This window comes from Chiloscyllium plagiosum, unplaced genomic scaffold (genome assembly GCF_037043375.1).
Source record: "Chiloscyllium plagiosum isolate Xiang-an unplaced genomic scaffold, Cpla_swu_hap1 HiC_scaffold_1, whole genome shotgun sequence".
In the NCBI taxonomy this organism is placed as follows: domain Eukaryota; kingdom Metazoa; phylum Chordata; class Chondrichthyes; order Orectolobiformes; family Hemiscylliidae; genus Chiloscyllium; species Chiloscyllium plagiosum.
In genome coordinates this window covers 80,491,575-80,513,875 of record NW_028270139.1, presented here as the reverse complement: position 1 = coordinate 80,513,875, position 22,301 = coordinate 80,491,575, and the positions used below count along the sequence as shown (strand labels likewise).

The 22,301-nt window shown below is 39.1% G+C and overlaps 1 protein-coding gene and 1 long non-coding RNA gene across 2 annotated transcripts in view; both read right to left on the bottom strand.

Annotated features, from left to right (window-relative positions):
- The window catches only part of LOC148152150 (uncharacterized), a 762,130-nt gene that overhangs the window by 345,872 nt on the left and 393,957 nt on the right, over positions 1 to 22,301 (bottom strand). The gene's annotated exons all lie outside the window — the stretch shown is intronic.
- The window catches only part of tusc3 (tumor suppressor candidate 3), a 390,300-nt gene that overhangs the window by 220,997 nt on the left and 147,002 nt on the right, over positions 1 to 22,301 (bottom strand). The window contains exons 4-6 of the mRNA XM_043690293.2: positions 20,559 to 20,699; positions 13,167 to 13,307; positions 9,385 to 9,474 (exon numbers count right to left, since the gene is read on the bottom strand). Coding sequence (XP_043546228.2) covers positions 9,385 to 9,474; positions 13,167 to 13,307; positions 20,559 to 20,699 — 372 coding nt within the window. The remainder of the gene's footprint in view (positions 1 to 9,384; positions 9,475 to 13,166; positions 13,308 to 20,558; positions 20,700 to 22,301) is intronic.

Below are 22,301 nucleotides of genomic sequence, written 5' to 3'. Positions count from 1 at the left end.
GTAAATCTTTTCTGAACCCTTTCAAGTTTCTCAACATCTTTCCGACAGGAAGGAGACCAGAACTGCACGCAATATTCCAACAGTGGCCTAACCAATGTCCTGTACTGAAGTCTTTATAATAATTTTATTTTCAAATTTAAAATGTCCTAATAATGCAAGTGAATAATTTCTGCTCCTATGTCTTATGGAGTTATAAGTTATGGGGAGAAAGCAGGAAAATGGGGTTGAAATACCTATCAGTCATGATTGAATGGTGGAGCAGATTTGATGGACTGAATGGCCTAACTTCTGCTTCTATGTCTTATGGCTTTATGGAATGAGGTCGTAAAAATAAAGTCTGACAATGACGCCACTGCTCAGGATACCTAGAGCAATAATGCCTCAGCTTATTTCTAACTTGTGTAGTTTACATAATGATTTTAATAAATAAACTTGATTAACTTGTAATGCTTTACTCTTGATTCTTACGTTAAGAGAACAGAGATAATGATAATGAAATAAAATGCATTAACTGTAGAAAAACAGATTTAAAAATCATACCAGATGCCACTGTTAAAGTTATTTCCATTTATTCATGGAGTTCAAAAATGGGGGTATGTTTTGTATATTTATATTGCTTAACAAAGAGTGGTTAGATCAAATTTGTAATTGTCATTCATTGCATGCAAGCAAAAGAAATTACTGCCCCTCACTACAATTGAAAGATTATTGTTATTCTGAAACAATGCAGATATACTGTTGTAAAGAAAACTACAAAACACCAAAGCCAGTAGCCCAACCCCTAACTTATGAATGCATTGAAGTCCCTTGGATCTGATGTGGACCACACTACAATCTGATTTGCTTCCAGACTGATAATTTGGCCTCAGCATCTTTTTTTTCCCAATGCATTCGCCTCCACGTGTATCATCAATATTTATGCAGATGTCAGTAAGCCATAAATACCTGTGAAACCCATTTGCAACACATATGCACCAGCATTTATGTTGGGCACAAATCTCTACAACTAAAGAATTTGCATTTTTTTAAAAATCTACATCATGCCACACATCAACTTTCAAGCTCTAGCCTCAGGCGGCTGCTAAAGTGTATGGCAGACATCACCTGAGGGAAGACAGAGTGGGAATGGGATGGAAATCTTTTAGGTACCAAACTTGCTAACCATGCATGAGCTGCTACTAGTGAATAATAGTTTGTCTTTTTAATCAAGACTTTAAAGTTTCTGCTCAATGCAGGTCCACCCAATTAAAAAAAACACAAATAGATGAGTGTGCTGCATCTGAGGGTCATAATATTAATGCATTAGATCATTTTTCACCATCATTAAACTGAACAGTAAATTGAATATTCCACAGAAGTATCACAAAACACAGTGAGCACAGAGAAAGCAAGCCCAAGGGAAAACAGTGACAGAAAGTCAGTGAGAGCACAGAATCAAAGTTCCAGATGAATTTACTGTTGATTAGTTTAGACAATAGCTTCATAGAGGGGCATGGCAGGGCACTTGCGTAGATAGTAGCCTAAAACTTAGACAAAATGGAATTAAATAAAATGAAAAAAAAAACGAAGCCTGGTGATGACCTAATGCTTTCAAAAGCTTTAATGTGTTCGTGTTTTGCTGAAGGAATGTATGTTTCTTTAAATTGACTATCATGACTTAGCAGTAATGAATTGAACTGTTATAGTAACTCTGGAAAAGGTGAAATTCTGTTTATAACAGACACAGTGAATCAGATGTGATAATGTGGACCACTTACCACTTCACAATTAGTTACTGTCAAAGTTATGTGGTGTAAATACCACAAGGATGATTTGATAACATAAAGCAAGAGCAAGATAAAGCTGACATCCAAGTTCATTAAAAGCAAGATTCAGTTTCTTTCCAGGGAGAGAAAAGCAAGTTTTAATGAGCAATTAATTAAACTCAGTGGTAGATGACACATTTAAGATGTTTGCCGAGGGTCAAAGTGATTATTGCCGAAGACTGGATAGCATCAAAATTTAAACGTACAGCCTCTTTGAATGGAAAATGTATCAAGAAGGCTTGCCTCAGAGCACCGTTAGCTAGCTCGGGGAGAAGGTTGTCTTATCACTGATTAGAGGTTCGGAAAAAGTAGGCTGATCACCTGTTCTGGTCTGATCCTCAGACAAGTCCACGTAAACAGGTTCACTTACGATTATATGCATAGTCTGGCTAATATTTGTTTGTAGTATTTTTGTATAGCTTATTTTGTTTTAATAAAGAATATTGGATATGTGCTGTGTTAGAACTGCCTTAGTTATTAATATTCAAAATAAACCCAGTGGACTTGCGAAAGTGGAAATGAAAATCTACACCTCAGCCACACTGAATAACACATTGTGTGCCAAGTTGGATCTCGAGAATCCTTCTTGTGCCTGGACAACTACACATGCCAAAATTGTAATCAGCTGGAGGAGTCTGAGCTCTGGTTTTGGAAGCTTGAGCAGTGCATGTTTCAGGGGGTTGTCACCAACAGCTTAAATGTGTACAGGTGCAGAGGCAATGGATGATCAACAGATAGATAAGGAGGACCTGGCAATTGATGCAAGTAGATGCTAATTTCTGGTTCATGTGACACTGTATGGGGAGGGGGAGAGAGAGAGAGCGAGAGCGAGAGCGAGAGCGAGAGCGAGCTTAGTTTAGGCCACACCGCAATACTAGCATTTCCAGTGGCACTGCATGTAGTCGAGCTGCCAGTCACTGAGTGATTCATCGACCCAGCATTAGGATTTTGAGGGGTCAGCAGATGTATGCTGCCAACTTACAATACAGGAGTCAGGAAACCTAACAACTGACGGATAGGTTCTCGATAGGAACTTAATTCGATTTATCCTCTGAAAAATAACAACCATGGTGTTGCCACTAGTTTTGCAGTAGATGGTACCTCCTTTGAAACGTGTAAGTTCTGCCTTTAGTTTTAGGGAGTGAGGCAAAACAGGTGAAAGGGATATCAGTAGGGAGTATTTTGGTGGCACAATAAGGAGTATTTTGGTGGCAATGATTATGATTCAGCCAGATTAAACAGAGACAAAGAAAAAAAGAGAGATCAAGAGTAAAAATTCTCAAGTCAAGCAAGGCCACTTTACAATGCAATTTAGCCAAGTTCAGAGTAATCAGCTATTTGGGTGTAAGTCATAATCAGTGACATGGGAAACATTTTAAAGGAAAAAACAGTGAGAATTCAGAAGAAAACATATCCACAAAAAAAGTAGCACTTTTCATCAAGAGTCCCCTGGATATCATGCAGACAGGATAGACAGGTTAATGCAAGATAAGCAGTGAGAAATACTGAATGAGATAAAACAGTAAGAGAGGAGATATTAAGGAATTTAGTATCCTTAAAAGTAACAATCAACACCAAAGTGCAGGGACAGCATTGTGTATCATCAACAAGATGCACTGCAGTAACTCACCCTGATCCTTTAGGTACCCTGTCAAATACATGGTCTCTACCAGCTAAAAGGATAAGTGCAGCTACTTCATGGAAACATTGTCACCTGCAAATTTACCTCCAAGTCACACAGTATGCTGACTTTGAAATATATTGTCGTCCCTTCACTGTCAATGAGGCAGAGTCTTGGAACGCCAATCATATTAACACTGCAGATATATCTATGCCTGAAGAACTGCAACTGTTCAGTAAGGCAGTTAACCATCATCTTCACAAGGGCAATTAGAGATGGGAAAGAAATGCTGGCCTAGCAAGTAACACCACGTCCCAAGAGGGAATAGGAAAGCAACTTCCCGAGTCGAGATACTCCAGGCTGTTAAAAGAAGCAATGAGGTAATAATGTAAGCTGTGATCATCATTTTACAACCCTCCTTGGCTACAGGGGTAGTGCGAGAAAACTGGACGATTGCTTACATCTTAAAGCTGTTTAAGAAAGGAGAAGGAAGTTAATAAAAGAAACTAACTTGTAGTTATATAACACTGTTAGGATGTCCTAAAACAATCTATAGCCAATGAAATATCTTTTGAACAGTCACTGTTACAATTTGGAGAATGCAGTATCCAATTTATTTTTAGCAACATACCACAAAACCAATGTAATAATCTGTTTGCATAATATTGATTTTGGGCTAAATATTAATTGTTGAAAAAGTTGTGATGAATAATATTAAATGTCATTTATAAGGGCACAAATTAATCAAGTATAGTCAGTGTGGATTTTTAAGGGAGGGGCATGTCTGCCTAACTTAATTTCTTTGAACAACCAAGGTGGGTTAACAAAGACAGTGTCTTGGATCCAGTCTACATGGATTTTAGCAAAGGTCCCACATGACAGACTGGTTCGAAAAATAAAACACCATGGGATCCAAAATTGGTTAAGTAGTTGAAGGATGTCTTTGTGACTTAAAGTCAGTTTCTAGTGATATTTCACAAGGCTTAATATGAAGATCCTGTGTTTTTCATGTTTTTTTTAATTATTCATAAATATATGTCAGTTGCATGAATAAAAAAATTGCAAATGGTACAAGTTCGTGTGGAAGAAAATTGATTTTTAAAATGTCTTCACAGATTATGGGTGTCGCTGGCAAGGCAGACATTTATTGCCATTCCAGAGGACAGTCAAGAGTGAACCATATTTTTGTGGCCTGGAGTCACGTAGTCCAGATTGGGTAAGGATTTCTTTAGATTTCCATTTTTCCACAGGTCCTCACTATAGATTCCTTTCCTTGAAGGACATTACTGATCCACATGTGTTATTATGACAATCAATAGTGGTTTCATAGTCGCAAGTAGACTAACTTTTTATTCTAGATTTTAACTGACTTCAAAATTCACCATCTGCCAGAATGGGTTTCAAACCCATATCTTCAGAAAATTAATCCAGTGGATATTTGAGATTTATAATTCATCCATCTCAATGGTGTTGGAGATAGAAACCCTGACAGCTTAAGAAGTACTTAGATATGCTTCTGAGATGCATATAATGTAATCTATAAGGCTACACAGTAAGAAGTGTAAAGTGTGAGTAATTTTTTTTCAGCCAGTACAAACTCATTGAGTTGGACGGCCTTATTTAGTGCTTTTAATTGGGATGATACAATTCTTATGTTATTATGATTCCAACATAGATTTCCCTGTTGAATAATCATATTGGAAAAATATCAGGGAAATAGAAGAGCGTGAAGAGATAACTTTTGGCAGCAGGCATAGGGAGAAACAATCTAGACTTAATAATATACTTATAAACAGCATACAAGGACAAAGAGACTTGGTGGCTCAGCTGCACAGATATATGAAAGTAATAAGATCTGTTGGGAGCGACGGTAGCAAAGCATATGAGATCTTGGTCTTCATACATCGTTGGTAATGAAAACAAAAACAGGAAAGTTATGATTAACCTATCTGAATCTCTGCTGCTTAACATGTAAGAGACTTATGTTCTAACTGTATGAAGCTCTGTTGTGGCTCCATTTGAGTACTGCAGTCAGTTTTGGTTGCCACACCTCAGAAAGAGTGCAGAGGAGGTTTATGAGAATGGTTCCAAGGACTGAGAGATTTTAGTTACACTTTAGATCAAAGAATCTGGGTTTGTTCAACATGGAGCGAGGAAAGACTGGAGGCAAGACTGTAAATTTGCTCGCTGAGCTGGTTGATTTGTTCTCAGATGTTTTATTACCATGCTAGGTAACATCATCAGTGAGCCCCCGGTGAAGCATTGGTTTTCTGCCCCACTTGCTTTTTATCTGTCTCAGTTTGTTGTGGAAGGTGATATCATTTCCAGTTCTGTTTCTGAGAGGTTGGTAAATGGGGTCCAAATCTATATATTTGTTCATGGAGTTCCCGTTTGAATGCTAGACATCTCGGAGTTCCCGTGCATATCTTTATTTAGCCTGTCCCTCGATCGATGTATTGTCCCAGTCGAACTGTGTGTATGGATACCAGTGATAGTTGGTCGTGTCTTTTGGTGGCGAGTTGGTGCTCATGTATCCTGGTGGCTAGCTTCCTGCCCGTTGGTCCAATGTAATGTTTGTTATAGTCCTTGGAGAATATTCTGTATATGATGTTCGTTCTACTAGTTGTTGGTACAGGGTCCTTTAAATTAATCCGGAGCTGTTTCAGTATGGTGGTAGATTTGTAAGCTACCATGATGCCTTGGGGCAGAGTAGTATGGTCGTCACCTCTGAGATGTCTTTGGTGTATGGTGTACACAAATGTCTCAGGAAACTGGTATTATCATGATGTGTCAAATACAAACTACCTGTCAACACCCCACAAGCCAGGAGAACAGCAGAACAGAATGTCTATAGAATGCGACGAGAAATGATAAATGATGCCCACAACCAACTCCACAAATGCGAACGAGAAATTTTGCGCCAAAAAGCTCTGTACACTAACGTGACTAACCGTGAATGAACAAATACGCAAGAAGGAGCCATCAACACTAAACAACAGCAGACCAAGACAAAGGTAAGACTAGCCCTACGGGAAAAACTGGCCAAGGTCACACACAGCAATAACGCAGACAATTTAGAGACTCGGATAAAGAATCTGTCTGATCGACCACTCACAGACACGGAAAAAGCCATCCTAGTATGAGGGATGAACTTCAACCACAGGGATGCGGACAAAAAAGGATTTCTTAGCAGCACTGGAATCCACCCTGAAAGGCAACTGACTTATGGAAGAAACCCAGCAGGCCATCAGACAGACAGCAACACCAACACGAAGCAGAAAGGAAGAAGGGAACACCCTCAACACACTGGAAAGGAAACTCCGGAAGGACTCAGAAAAGACAGAAATATCATAATCCTCCTGGCCATCATCTCGAAAAAAAACACAATACATTGAAAAAGCAAACACACTACTCTCAGATACTGATACTTACCAACAGGTGGTGATGGACCCGACTCCACAGCTAGAAAACCACATTACAGCATCCCTGAGGAAACTACACAAGACAGATGAAATTAACAAGACAGACCTCCAAAGAAAGAAACCTGAAGGATTCAACACATGGATTGCCAAAGGTACATAAACAAGGTCTCCCCCCCTCTCAGACCCAGAGTCTCACTTCTTAGTACACACTAGGAAAGGAACTGCAACGCAAACTGAAACACCTAGCAGAAGACTCAAGCCACTCCAACCACTCCACCCAGGAATTCCTTATCAAAGACACCAAGATAGAGCATGACGAGGTCATGGTTTCCTTTGGCGGATGGTCCTATTCACATCAATAAACATCACATTGGCCAAAGAAACACTGGCCTCACTGATAGATGAACCAAGGACACAAACGCCTGACAACACTGATTCCATCAGCAAGGATGGCATCCTCAAACTAGCAGACCTGTGCCTCACAACCCACTTCATCTTGAACGACAAAATCTACAAACAAATCAATGGAACGCTTATGGGATCACCAATATCCGGACTTTTAGCAGAAGTAATTATGCAGAGGTTAGAATGAACAGCACTTCCCATGATCCAGCCCAAGCTGCAGGTCTGCAATGTGGATGACACCTTTGTCATCACAAAATGCAATGAATTAGAAGAAACCCACAAACAACATCCTTATTGGTATAAAGTTCACCAAAGAAGAATAGACCAATAAGAGACTCCCCTTCCTAGAAGTCACAGTAGATCAAACAACAAATAGAGAGCTGCAGACCAGCGTCTACAGGAAAGCCACACACTGACCAGATACTCAATTACAGGAGCAACCATCCCAACATCCACAAATGGAGCTGCATCAGGACATTATTTAAACAAGCAGCCAGGAACAATGAGAAGCCAAAGAAAAACACCTATACAAAGTATTCAGGGACAGAGTGTACCGGATAAGTGTAGTCCGCCGATTCCTGCACAAACTGCCTAAACAGGAAGACACACACACTCAGAGACTCTAGCCACCCTGTCATACATCAAAGACACCTCGGAGATGATGACCAGACTACTCCAGCCCCAGGCATCTTGGTAGCCCACAACCCTACCACCACACTGAAACAGCTCCTGATGAATTTAAAGGACCCTGTACCAACAACCGGCAGCACGAACGTCATATACAAAATACCCTGCAAGGACTGCAACAAACATTACATCGGTCAAACAGGGAGGAAGCAAGCTACTAGGACACATAAGCACCAACTAGCCATCAAAAAACATGACCAATTATCACTGATATCCATGTACACACATATGAACAGGTACATCAGTTTGACTAGGACAATACATCGATCGAGGGATAGGCTAAACAAAGACATGGACGGAAATCCCTCAAGGCCTGGCATTTAAACCGGAACGCCATAAACAAACATATAGATTTGGTCGCATTTACCAACCTCTTAGAACCTGAAATGATATCACCTACCACAACAAACTGAGACAGATAAATAGCAAGCGGGGCAGAACACCAACTTTTCACCAGAGGCTTACTGATAATGTTACCTCACATGGTGATGAAACATCTGAGAACAAATCAACCAGCCGAGCAAGCAAATTTACAAATTGATCTACAATCTGAGTTACAAATCTGCTCCAAAATGGAGGGAGGTTTGAGTAGAGTTGTACAGGGCTGCCAACAGATTTAAGGAGACAGTGAGGACTGCAGATGCTGGAGATCAGAACTGAAAATGTGTTGCTGGAAAAGCGCAGCAGGTCAGGAGAATCGACGTTTCGGGCATAAGCCCTTCTTCAGGAATCCTGAAGAAAGGCTTATGCCCGAAACGTCGATTCTCCTGTTCCTTGGATGCTGCCTGACCTGCTGCGCTTTTCCAGCAACACATTTTCAGCTGCCAACAGATTTATTTAAGGTAAGCAAAGGTAAAGCTTTGGAATACAGATTTAACTGGAAAAAAAAAGTGCAGTGTGGATATAAAGAGGAGTTTTTGCCAAAATAATAAAATGACTTGTGCTGCCGACAACAGTAATGGATTCAGACAATAAATAAGCAGAGTCATTGGGAACATTTAAGTGACTGCTGGACATGTACATGGATAGCAGTGCGTTGAGGGGTGCGTCACTATAAGTTACTATATTTTAAATCAGGATTAAACCTCGGCACAACATAATGGGTCAAAGGGCCTGTTCTGTGGTACACTTTTCTATGCCCTATGTTCTATGATTGGTAGAGGAAACTGAATGGATATTTTAGGGAAATCAATTACCTTACAGGGCTACAGGGATACACCAGTAAAATGTAAATGGCAGAATTATTCTACGGGAAGCCAGCATAACTCAATGGATTGAATAGCCTCCTGTCTTGTAATCATTCTTTTGTTCTATAAATAGGCTCAATAACTTCCAAGAATTTCTAATAAGGCAGTTTAATTAATAAATACATTACACAGAAACCACAAGACTCAATGTCAATTCGCTCTAATCACTTTTTATTCTTTAATTGCAAATCACTTACCACTTGACCATTTTGTGGGTTCTTATGGGCATATGGAGGGCCTCGAATATGATTCCACATTTGTCCAGAAGTCATGGCAAATACCACACACTGTGAAAAAATAAGGATGGACTAAAAATCAATCTTTACTTTGTTAGTCCCAACTTATATATGGCAACTTCCAAACCTTAGCAAAAATAAACTGGCATTATGAATTCATGGTCCAGTGACAGAATGAAGCAGGTTTGACCCAATATTTCAACTTAAACGACTTGTCAAATCAGAGCTGTCTCCTAACAGCTGGTAAACACACATGGATAGTTGCAATAGCTGCCAATCAAAATATTGGACCAACCAGCAATGTGTAAAGATACATCGATATCCTTAAGGCACAAAAAAAAAATTCTGCAGCAGTTTGAAGGTGTAGCTGCTGGAAATATAGAGAATGTTTGTAGTAACCGTAGCAACAGCATTCTATCATAAAAGAGGTGGCAATGGAGGTCATTATAATACAATAAATAGGTGTAGCAAAGGGCAGACATTCCTTCAAGCCACTTTGGGTATTTAATAAGATTGATTTTGGACAATAGTTTCAAGTTTCCTGCCCAATCCCCAAATCTATTAATTCTCTTCAAGTCCAAAAAATCTATTGATCACAACCTTGAAAATACTAAACAACTGAATATCTCAGGCAGAACTCAAAGTACACAACTTGACATATATGACAGAGAGGCAGATGGATTTGTCATTAAAAGCCCACACCATGCATAGGCAAATTCTATCACAGAGGCAACCAGGAAAATGAGGCCACTGTTAATTTTCGTTAATAGACTTGCTAAGCTGTAGTAAGCTGTAATTATGAAGGTCACTGGAACTGAAACATTAACTCTGCTTTCTGTCCACAGATGCTGCCACACCTGCTGAGTTTTACCAGCAAACTCTTGTTGTTGTTTTTGAAATTCAGCACTTTTGTCCATTTTTTGAATGAAGGCTGCAACGAGGTGAGGAGCTGACTGCCACGAGCAGAACCCAAAGTTGGCATCAACAAGCAGGTTATTGCTGAGCAAGTGCCGGTACATAGAACTGTTGATGACACCTTCTATCGCTTTAATGATGATGGAGAGGAGAATGATGGGGTGGAAATTAGCCAGGTCGAATTTGTCCGACTTCTGGTGTACAGAACATAATAGGGCAATTTTCCACATTGTTGGATAGATTCTAGTGTTGTAACTGTATTGGAACAGCTTAGACATGGGAGTGACAAGTTCTGAAATGCAAGTCTTCAATACTATTGCCAAATGCTGTCAGGTGTTATAAACTACCAGGAGTCTGTTGCCCCTGTGCCATTCACTACTAGCTGTTGTTGCCATTTATAATTCACCATCAGCTACCATTGACCCTCTGTACTATCAGTGGTTATTGCCCCTGTGTAATTCATTATGGGCTATGGTGTTCCTCTGTGGCTCACCACTGTCTGCAATTCACTATCATTTGTTGTTGAGCATGTGTAAGTCAGTGCTAGCTGCTGGTGTCCCTTTGTAATTCACTACAATTTTTTTTGCTGCTTTTGGTGTCATGCTCAAATTCACTACCAGCTGTTGTGGCCCTCTGTACTATCAGTAGTTATTGCTCCTGTGCAACTCACTAGAAGCTACGGTGTTCCTCTGTAGTCAACTACTGTCTGTAAATCTCTGCCAGCGGTTGTTGTCCCTCTGTAATTCACAACCTGCTGCTGTTGCCTCCACGTAATGCAAGAACAGCAGATACATCCCCTGTGTTGTTCATTTCCAGCTATTGTTGCTGCACTGTAATTCACTATCTGCTATGGCTCCACTGTATTCAATACCAACTAATATTGACCTGCCCATAATTCATTGCCCACATGTTGCCCCTGTGCAAATCACTTCCAGCTATTGCTGGCTCATCTACATATTCGTTACCGGCTTTTGTTTCCCCACCAAAATTCAATAGTAGCTGTTGTGGTCACTCTAATTGACTAGCAGCTGGAGTTGCCCCACTCAAATTCACATCCAGCTCTTGTTGCCCCTCTGCAAAACCGGACATCATGGTGTTGCTCCTTTGTAATGCACTGCCATCCACTGCTGCCCCACTGTAATTCACTACTGCCTGGCGTAACCCCACTCTAACTCACTACCGCCTGGCGTTGCCCCTGTGTACTTCACAACCAGATGGTATTGACTCTCTGTAATTCACTACAAGCTATTGTTGGTCCTTCTGTACAGCTGATGTTGCTACTCTGTCATACCAGCTGATGTTTCCCTTGTGTTATGCACTACCAGCTGCAGTTGTGCCTCTGTCATTCACTACCAGGTGTAGAGGCCACTCTGTAATTCTCTACCATCTGGTGTTCCCCTGTGCAATTCACTAACAGCTATTACTGACCTCTGTACTTCACGACCAGCTGGTGTTGCCCCTTTGTAACAGACTATCAATTATTTTTGCCCTTCTGAAAACCAGCTGAACATGGTTTCCGACATGAGACTGAAGCCCTCCAGCCTGAAACTAGGTATTTCCTCTTTGGTGTTTCATCGTAATAAGTGTTATTCATCCTATTACTTTGATTAGATTTTCGATGGTGGTAAGTAGAAGCAGCTGGAGAAGGACTGATACGTGCTCCACAGGGTCTTTTGCCCAATAAGTGGTCTGCAGTCTATACTGCAGAGAGCTGCTGTTCTAAAGTATGGTCAGGAGCATGGGTACCAGTTTTTCAGAATTAAATACAAAGATTTTCCTCCAAGTCTGTTAACTATGTCAATTCAGCAGCATTTGTCCTGGGATATCTGAGATACAATTTTCAGCAACCACAATTAATGTATTTTTGATCCTACAAATTTCAGAAGAAATAATCCCAAATTTGTTGAATGGATTTTACATGATATTTTGAATTAACTCAGGTGAGATCTAGTCTTGATTGTGGATGATACAGAATTATTTTCCATTTATGCAGCAGTTTCAGTATCAGCACCAAGTCCACCAAGATCAATTAAAAGTAGCATACTAAGTACCCTAACAACATGCCTCAAAAAGGAAATTTTGACACTTTTTAATTTTCATATTAACAATTCAAGGCGAGATATTCCAGTCATTGTCAAATTATGTATAGCTTTATATTGGAGGCCCATTCTCTCAGAATAAAAAGTTGGGAATCAACTTTTTATATAGGGATGACTTTAATCCAGATGGAAGTTTTCTTGTGTAGTGCTCGCATCCCTGCCTGAGTAAAGTACCCAAGATATGGTACTTTGACCTAGATTTGACATGTTTTGCTGGGTACAGCTTTAGGTGTTCTTTGGGTGTACATCAGGGTGCTCTTTTGAAGTGATGACAGTAAGCCACAAAAAGAGTCATGATGCTTGAACTGAAATTCCTCCTGACTAAATGTGGGATATTGCTAATCAAAGGCAGAAATGGCAACTCCACTGTCATCGAGTTGCTCACAAATGCATGTTCTTGAGGACTATCCAGGAAGATCATAGGTCCGGTATATTTTTCTTGAGTGTCTGTGAAAGGCAGAGTGAGATGTAGGAACAGATGTTCTGACATGTGTTCTGATGAAGTGTCACTGGATTGAAACATTAATCTGTTTTTTTCTCAACAGATGCTGCCAGACCTGCTGTGTTTCTCCAGTATTCTGTTTCAGGACTGGTACAAACTCTTAAATAACTTATTAAAAATTAGAGAAAAAAACAATTACAATTAATGTTACCACTTAATACAACATCACTAAACTAACAACAAAGATTTGGAATGGCAATTTAACTCCACGTCATGTGGATACATACCAAAGCAGCCATAGCCCATCCTGTCTTGTTATAGATGAATTCCAGGTTATTTCTCCGTAGATATAATAAACCACCGACTAGTGAAACTAGAAGAGCTAAGGCAATGGTTCCTGAGTAGTTAGGAGGCCTGAATACACGAATCTGTAAAAGAAAAAGAGAAAACATTCATATCATCCATAAGGACTCCCTTATGTATATCTCTTCATGTGAATTGCAGTTGAAATGCAAAAGCCAGACTCAACTTTAATGCAAGTTTCTGGGAATAATCAATCCAACTCTAAGTGCAAATATGTTCTCAGAAATTGGTGACATGTTTTTAATACTACAACAACTCAAAAATGTTGGTGTATCCCAAACAGTACTGTGTAATTTTGAAGTAAATTCGAGAGGACCAAAAGTTGCACTGTGTTATGGGCTTTTTCTTTGAAAATGACACAAATATGGCTGTAATGTGATTTGCATTCAGATTGCTACGGGGACTTTATGCTTACATACAGTAACCTTACCATTGCAATGCTTGTAAAACCAAATGTTTGTAATATGAAATCTCCCTGTCAAAACTAATGGTCCAGAGATACCTATAATAGAATCTAGGGACTTATTTTGATAATGAAACTGGGAAATAAAAGTTCTGCTATCAGTAGTGGTGACTATGAGATGATTGGATTGTTATAAAAACACATCTGATTCACCATTGTTCCTCAGGTAAAGCAAACTGTTGATGTTATCCAACATGAGTTTCACGAAAAGCTCACAGTGTAGGTGTTAACAGATTGCCAAGGGCAGAAGATTGGCTTGCTAAACAGGAAACAGACAGTAAAAGTTAAGAGATTTTTTCAGGCTGGTAGGATGTCACATGGTGTGCTACAAGGGTCAACCCTAGGGCCTTAGCTCATTACAATTTTATAAGTGAATTGTGTAGAGGATGTAATGAGCGTACAAAGATATATAGATAAGTAAATACAATGTAGGACAGTATAAAATTGTTGATTTTGGCAGAAAGAATAAAAAAGAAGAATATAATTTAAATGGTGAGAGTCTGAGATAAGGAGAGATCTGGGTCTCCTAGTGACTGAATTACAAAAGCTGAAAATGTGTTGCTGGAAAAACGCAGCAGGTCAGGCAGCATCCAAGGAGCAGGAGAATCGACGTTTCGGGCATGAGCCCTTCTTCAGGAATGATTCCTGAAGAAGGGCTCATGCCCGAAACGTCGATTCTCCTGCTCCCTGGATGCTGCCTGACCTGCTGCGCTTTTCCAGCAACACATTTTCAGCTCTGATCTCCAGCATCTGCAGTCCTCACTTTCTCCTCACTGAATTACAAAAGGCTAGAATGCAAGTACAGTAAGTAATCAGGAAAACTAATAAAATACTTTGGTTTATGGTGAGGGGAATTGAACACAAGACTAGAAAGATTATGCTTCCATTTGACGGTGAAGTAGTTAGACTACATTTGGAGTAACGTATACAGTACTGGTCACCAGACATATGGAAGGATGTTAATGCACTAGAACTAATGCCAAAGAACATGTTGAAGTTCCACCCATTGTATTCAAGTACAAAGTCTGAAAGATAACCATAACGTGCAAGCATACAGACCCAATCCAAAAGTATATTTTGTCAAATTAACACAGCACATGGATGTCTACAGAAATACAGAAGGCTTTTCTTAATCCAAGTGATATATCCTAAAAGGTATATATTAAATATGTACTATATGTCAAAATCAAAACTGCTGCTAGTATAAGTATCAAATCCTCACTGATCCTACACAGGATATACTCAGGAAATTGGCACAGCATGTTGTTGTGCACACAAGAAAAGCTCGCTGCTTCCAATAGGTCCAACATTTCACTTATTGTCTGTATCTGTCTCGACTGCTAACATCAGTCCTTGGGATGGGCACCTGAAAATTGTTACATCATTGAGATAAATGGACCACCTATTATTGGTCAACAAGGATCTACATGCTACATAAATGATCACCAATTCTCTCTGTTGCAACAGTAAAGATTTCAGACTACAACAATAACTATAACCTACCCAGACTGGTTTGATGCAACTGACAACTTTGAAGGGTGATACAGTTCAACACCTGAAAGATGGTGGTCAACCAAGCATTAAAATCCCTTCAGAAGTGTAGCATTCAAAAGGAGCTGAAACTAAAATTGTATTCCATGGTACAAAACATCATCATGCAGAAAATTAAGCATCATTCTGATTGGTGCAGCTCCATTACATATGTTTGTTTATTAGTGGCACTCTTAAGTATTGGGGCTTAGTGGTTAGCACTGCTGCCTTACAGTGCTAGGAACCCAGGTTTGATTCCACCCTCGGGTGACTGCATATGTGGAATTTGCACATTCTCCCCTGGGTTTCCTCTGCTTGCTCCAGTTTCCTCCAAAATCCAACGATATGTATGTTAGGTGAATTGACCATGCTAAATTGCCCATAGTGTTCAGGGTTGTGTAGGTTAGCTGCATCAGTCAGGGGTAAATGTAGAGTAACAGGGCAGGGCAATGGGTCTGGGTGGGTTACTCTTTGCAGGTTCGATGTGGACTTTTTGGGCCAAATGACTTGTCTCCACACTGTAGGGATTCTATGATCGGGGCAACCATGGCCAGAGGTGACACAATATGGCTCTCTGTGGATTTTTAGTTGGCATGCATATGGCGGAGAAGATTATTAGCTGCAGTAACAGAACTATTTTGCTCGGTTCAGTATTAAAGTGAGAACATAAGTTAGGGGACAATGGTAGCTTTGAGAAGAAGATAAATCCAAGGTATCAGGGTCTAGGTAGAATAAAGAATCTTACAAATTAATATACATGGAGTTCTGTACAAACTACAGTTGCAGATGTCTGTAAGAGTCAACCTGAAGTTTGTAGCTTACCAAGGATTAAAAGAAAAGTATGATCTCACAATAATAGAGACAAATGATAAATTAAAAGGAGAGCAAATTATGTCTTGTAAAACCCTAATTCAACAAGTTCATTGAGCTGTGCAAGTGATTGAGTTTCAGTCTTATTAATGGAATAGATGTTATCTTAGTAAGTAAAAGAGTTATTGTTGAAATGTTTCGAGTAGGGTCAGTAAGTTTCATCTTTGAAGACAGCATGTGACCAGAACGAGTTGGAGGGTCAGGTGGGACAGAAGCTGCTCACAACTTGTTGGCTAAAGAGGTCTAGTTTGCAGGTATAGCATATATAACCAAATAACCTTATATATAACAAACCTTATATTAGAACTGATATTATGAATTTTACAGCAATTAGTAGGAATTAGCATCCTCTTGTATCTCCTTTGATTAGGGTAATAGGACATAGGAGATGAGTAGAGAATTTGATAAGGATTTAATGAACAACAGAATTCAAACAGCCTTTTAGAAAAAAGTGAATCTGGTAAACATCTGAGAAAGTGTATAATTGTTAACATTGGAATGCAAATTAATGGGATACGTTGTAAGATCCCAAAGCCTGATGATAACGATATTCAGTAATCATCATGAGATTATGGGGAACCTGCAACTGTCCATCGGAATGTCCATCAATGAACGGGTGTTTTACAGGATTGGATGCATAGATTAGGAGGATGGAACAACTACACAAATGTTGCATGTAATTATTGTCAGGCGAAATAAATGAAAATACTGTATTCAGCCAGCAAAGCCAGAGTGTCACTGATCTTTTCTCCAATCTGAGCAGCAATTAAGAGGGCCACTGGGCTCCATGTGAAAGCTAGATTTGGAGCAGTCATGGCCTCTTCCACATGTGTAGCTAAAAAGCTCTGAATACATACCGACAGTGCTACATGGAACTCAAGATGACTCCTTGACATATCTACCCAACAATGAGTATATGTTAAGATCCATGGCAACAGAATAATGCAGTAAATGATGTCCACACAAGAATCCTACCCTGATACAGCATAATCCCAAATTCTCAGAGTCCAAGCACTTTTCCAAGACGGATGTCAAGAATAGATATTGGCTTCGAAATCTACCCTTGGAGTCACATGAACTGACAACTTCTGGAACAACCTTTGATTGATATCATTTATCATTTAGATTATCTTAAAGGGCACACTCTAGATCATTGAGAATCTACTAGATTATCTCTGTATCACAGATGATATCAGTTTTTAGAAGGAATAAAAAGAGCTTGATATAAAACTCCATCAGCTGATAACAGTGGCAAGAAAACATCCAACTGTAATACATGTCAAATCATTTTGAGTCAAATCAACTTCTTTGGTTTAAATTACTTATCAACCTATCATTAGACTAGACCCTTCCAAAATCGAAAATGTACATTGGGAAAACTGCTGGGTAGGTGTTTTTAACCAACATGGATGCAATGGACTGAAGTGCTTTTTACTGTGCTATAGATCTCCATGACTCTAGATGTCTATGCTACAAGAAAATATTAACTTTAAAAAGGTGTCTCAGTTTGTTTCTTCTTTTTATCTCCACACATTCTGAATTTTGTAATGAAAACATCTTCCCCTCAAGATCATCTTCACAAAAATATACTGTACATATAGGTGGAAGACCACCTGCATTTTTTCAATCTCTCAGAAATGCACCACCATCCAGTACCTGCGTACTTCAATATAATCATCGTTTAGCTCACTATGCTGAGAGTAGGTGAATCCCAGAAAGGCCTTGCAGTATATACATTACAGGATGACAAGCTTATTATGTTTGGTTCTTAGGTCCGAACAGCAGCTCAGACAAATTACTCCTATACTGAAAGAGATATCCTTGCTCTGGTTTTCAGGATTCATTGGTTTCATACATTTCTATTCAGCAAACTATTCACTGTTTTATTCACTGCTCCTACTAACCACAAACCATTAGAAATATTTGGTAAAAATCCTATCAAATGCATCTTCATAATCATAATATCTACTTGTGAAAATCCAAGGATCAAATTTAAAAGTAGGATAAAAACTAGATTTCCAAATGACCCATCGCCAATGTTTTTAGCTGACTTCCAAACTTTGTTCAGAACAAAGTTATTCCTTTCGACCGACAAGTGGTTACTATTGAGTCTGAACTGGAAAATATTCTTAACATTGATCTCATACATGTTGCTTACTCCTGAGCAGAGTAAGCTATATCAGATGATTACCAGCTGCAATAGATGATCAATAATAAAAGTCATCATTCACCATTTGTGGGCGGCACGGTGGCACAGTGGTTAGCACTGCTGCCTCACAGCGCCTGAGACCCGGGTTCAATTCCCGCCTCAGGCGACTGACTGTGTGGAGTTTCCACATTCTCCCCGTGTCTGCGTGGGTTTCCTCCGGGTGCTCCGTTTCCTCCCACAGTCCAAAGATGTGCAATTCAAGTGAATTGGCCATGCTAAATTGCCCGTAGTGTTAGGTAAGGGGTAAATGTAGGGGTATGGGTGGGTTGCGCTTCGGCGGGTCGGTGTGGACTTGTTGGGCCGAAGGGCCTGTTTCCACACTGCAATGTAATCTAATATAAAAAAAACAGTTTCTCAAGCTATCATATCTATACTGTGCATTCAGAGACAAACAAGATTCTCCAATAATGCAATCTTCCAAGGCAAGCAAGTTGTAATTTTGTAAACTCTAATCAAAACATGCTATGCTATGGACACATAGTACACATGGGTGCAGATAAAGAAACTAGCACATGAACCCATATATTGGTCCAGCATTAATAAGATAATTGATCATCTGATCAAGTCACAAGAAGCAAATTACGTCAACCACAAGAGTAAAGAAAAGCTCTTCCTCTTCCACATAAATTATTTTCTGAGTCTTCATTCCAGATTGTGACTGATATTGCGACAATTATATTCTGACGATGATTTCACGAAATTCCTTTTTGTGTGACAAATCAAAGATAACACCAGTCTAACGATTGTTGATATATTGACCGCCATATTTGATGCGCTTGAACAGATTATGTTTGAAACACTGATCCACACACACTCCCACCACCAAAGTGCATGCAAAACAACATATTGTTGGAAAGAAGAGAGTAAATGATACAAGAGCATGATAAATGAGCATAAAGGAATGAGGTATTTGAGAGAAGAGTTCTTGATTTTCATCGAAATATTGGAATTCTAGAAAGATACTATGTTGTTTTGTCCAGCCTAGATCATATGTTGCTGCAATGAGTAATGGTCAGCTCCTGCAAAGAAATAGATACTATATCTCAATTAAATATCAACACGATAATGACGCGGCTGTTGAAGAAAACATGGCAGACAACAATCATACATCTATGACAAATGATATGCATCCATCCGTGCCAACAGCATATGACAGAGTGAAGCTTTACTGTCAGTTTTTGATAACTATAAAAGTACTGGATCTGGTCATGTTGTATATCTATCAAATTTATCTGAATGTAGAGTGACAGTATATCATTCATCCTTGCATATATCCCACACTTTAAAAGGACATGAGGAGATCCTGTGATATGACTTGTAGATACCTGCGCAGGTTGATTAGAAAGTATGTTAATAAATGGACCCCTGGAGTAGGCAGGACTTGAATACAGGCCTTAAATCCTGGCTTAGAGTAGGAACACTACCACTGCATAAGAGCCCCCAGACCCTTTAGCAAACATACATGACATGCCGTCCTGGTATGAAGGTAACTGTCTTATCTTTAGTCACCCTCATTGCGTCATGTCAGCATTACATATTTAGTCCGTCAGCTCTGTGCCTAGTAAGTGTAGCAATATCAGTAAGCACAGAACCCAGACTGTGTATAAGTCTAATATCGTAGCTATGCAAATAGTTGGGTGTTTCTCATAACCTCAATACATCTGTCTGCACAAGAACCTGAAATTCATTGGGTATGCAACAAAGGCTAACATATAGAAAACTACAAAACACATCTTGTACTATCTACAATAGTCATTGTAACAACTCTCCACAGCTCCTTCTCAGCACTTACCAAATCTGTGACTTCTAAAACCTTGAAGGATAAGTACTGTAGATGCAAATTTATGCTACTACTTACATGTTTTCTTCCAAGTCACACACTACCCTGAGTTAGAAATATTATACCATTCCTTCATCCTGGAAGTCCCTCTGTTACATGGAAGGAAGTACCATCATCACATGGATGGTAGAGGTTGAAGATGGTGGCTCACTACCATCTTCTTGTACGCAACAAGGGACAGAATGCTGCTCACATCCCTGAATAATTACTTCTTTAAAAAATTGATGGCAACATAGAAAATGCAGCATTATCAACTCTATTGAATGGCACTACACAACAGCAGTACATTTGATAAAATATCAACAGCAAAGATTCAAAAAATTAACATTCTAAGTGAAGCATTAATACCACTAAAATTAAATGAGCCAAGCATTTACTTTTTTTAACATTGTCAAAGAACTTACATGCACATCAGTTCTGTCAGCTATCCACTTTGCAAGCTGCTCAGCTGCAAATCCAATTCGCTGCAGGTCAAAGGTGTCAGCTCTCTTAGGCTTGCCTTTTGGTGGAAAATGCATGAATGTTGGGGCAGAATTCATGTTTAGCTGCAAAAGAAAGAAAGAGTGCCTGGAAATGTTAATTATCTCCCTCAATTTGTGCATATCACATTGTCGTATTTCAAACATGGAAAATCTTTATAGATAGCAATACAGCTTTAGATCATCATAGAAGTTGCAAAGATACCATAGAAGGAGTGAAATTCATCTACACAAGAAATGAAAAAAGTGATCCAAAGCAAAACAGCATTTTTTTTTTTTTTTTACTATACCAGCTTTGATTTTCCACTAACAAAAACATATTGCCCAAACTGTTAACTTCAAACCAACTGCATGAGACCAAGGAATTAGTTTCCATAAATCATCCGAACTATTGTTTGATGAGTTTCGGTGGATAGAAGATAGAATGCAGTGAAAAATCATTTGAGAATTTGTTACAAGCCTGTTGTGTTGCTTGCATCAACAAATTTACACCTAAATTTAATCTATGACTTTTATAGGAAAGATGTTGATTATGATTGTAGGTAAGTGAAAATCGTAATCCCTTAACTTCAGTAAATCTCAATACTTAACTATTCTGCTACTTAAAATATTCTGAGACCTGTACTAGGTGTGATCTTAAAACACAAAGCTAATAACACTAGGCTGAGATCACTATGCCTCCCAAATCTTTTTTCCTGCATTATTAATGTGTTGAAAGGATAGTTTCATCTTCCACTTTTGCTAAGTTAATAAGATAAACCATTGGGTTCCAATCACCAATGGACTTGATAAGTTGGACTGCATAGTCTCTATTTTAACTTCTACTTCCACCCATGACTCTTCACCAAAGGACAGCTGCGGTTTACTCTCACACAGATCCCCAATAGCTATGTCTCTGCTTCCAGCACCAATCCTTAATGCAATCCTATCTTCTACTTTGAACAAAAGGTCTTCTTACCATTGTATGCTACAGTTCATGGCAACATCAAACCTATGTGTTCTGACTCTAATTAAATGGTCATTTTTATCTGAATCAACTATTGTTCAGTCAACAGTCAAAACTCCAGGCTCCATATCAAGATGCCTAGCAACTACGTTTTTTTTTTAAAAAAGGATCTACAATTTCACCTTCATCTTTAACTCAGATTAGCTTATTTTTGTACCCCTCATTCACAACACTGCAAATGAGAAAACATTACCAACAAGATTCACTATTTGTAAACTTAACTATAATAAAAATCAGAATCAAAATAATTCAAAAACGTATTTACATGAAAATGTGTTTCAAATTAAAAAGGTATATTTCTCTTCACTGCTATTAAATATTGGAGTTGGGAGGTCATGTTGCATCTAGACAGGACATTGGCTAGGCCACTTGTGGAATATTGCATTCAATTCTGGTCTCTCTTCTGTAGGAAAGATGTTGCGAAACTTGAAAGGATTTAGAAAAGAATTAAAAGGATGTTGCCAGGGTTATAGGGTTTGAGCTTTAAGGAGAGGCTGAACACACTGGGGCTATTTTCCCTGAAGTGTCGGAGGCTGAGGGATGACCTTATCTAAGTTGATAAAAATCATGAGTGACATGAATATGGTGAATAACCAAAGTCTTTTCCCCAGGATAAGGGAATCCAAAACTAGAGGCCACAGGTTTAAGGTGAGAGGGAAAAG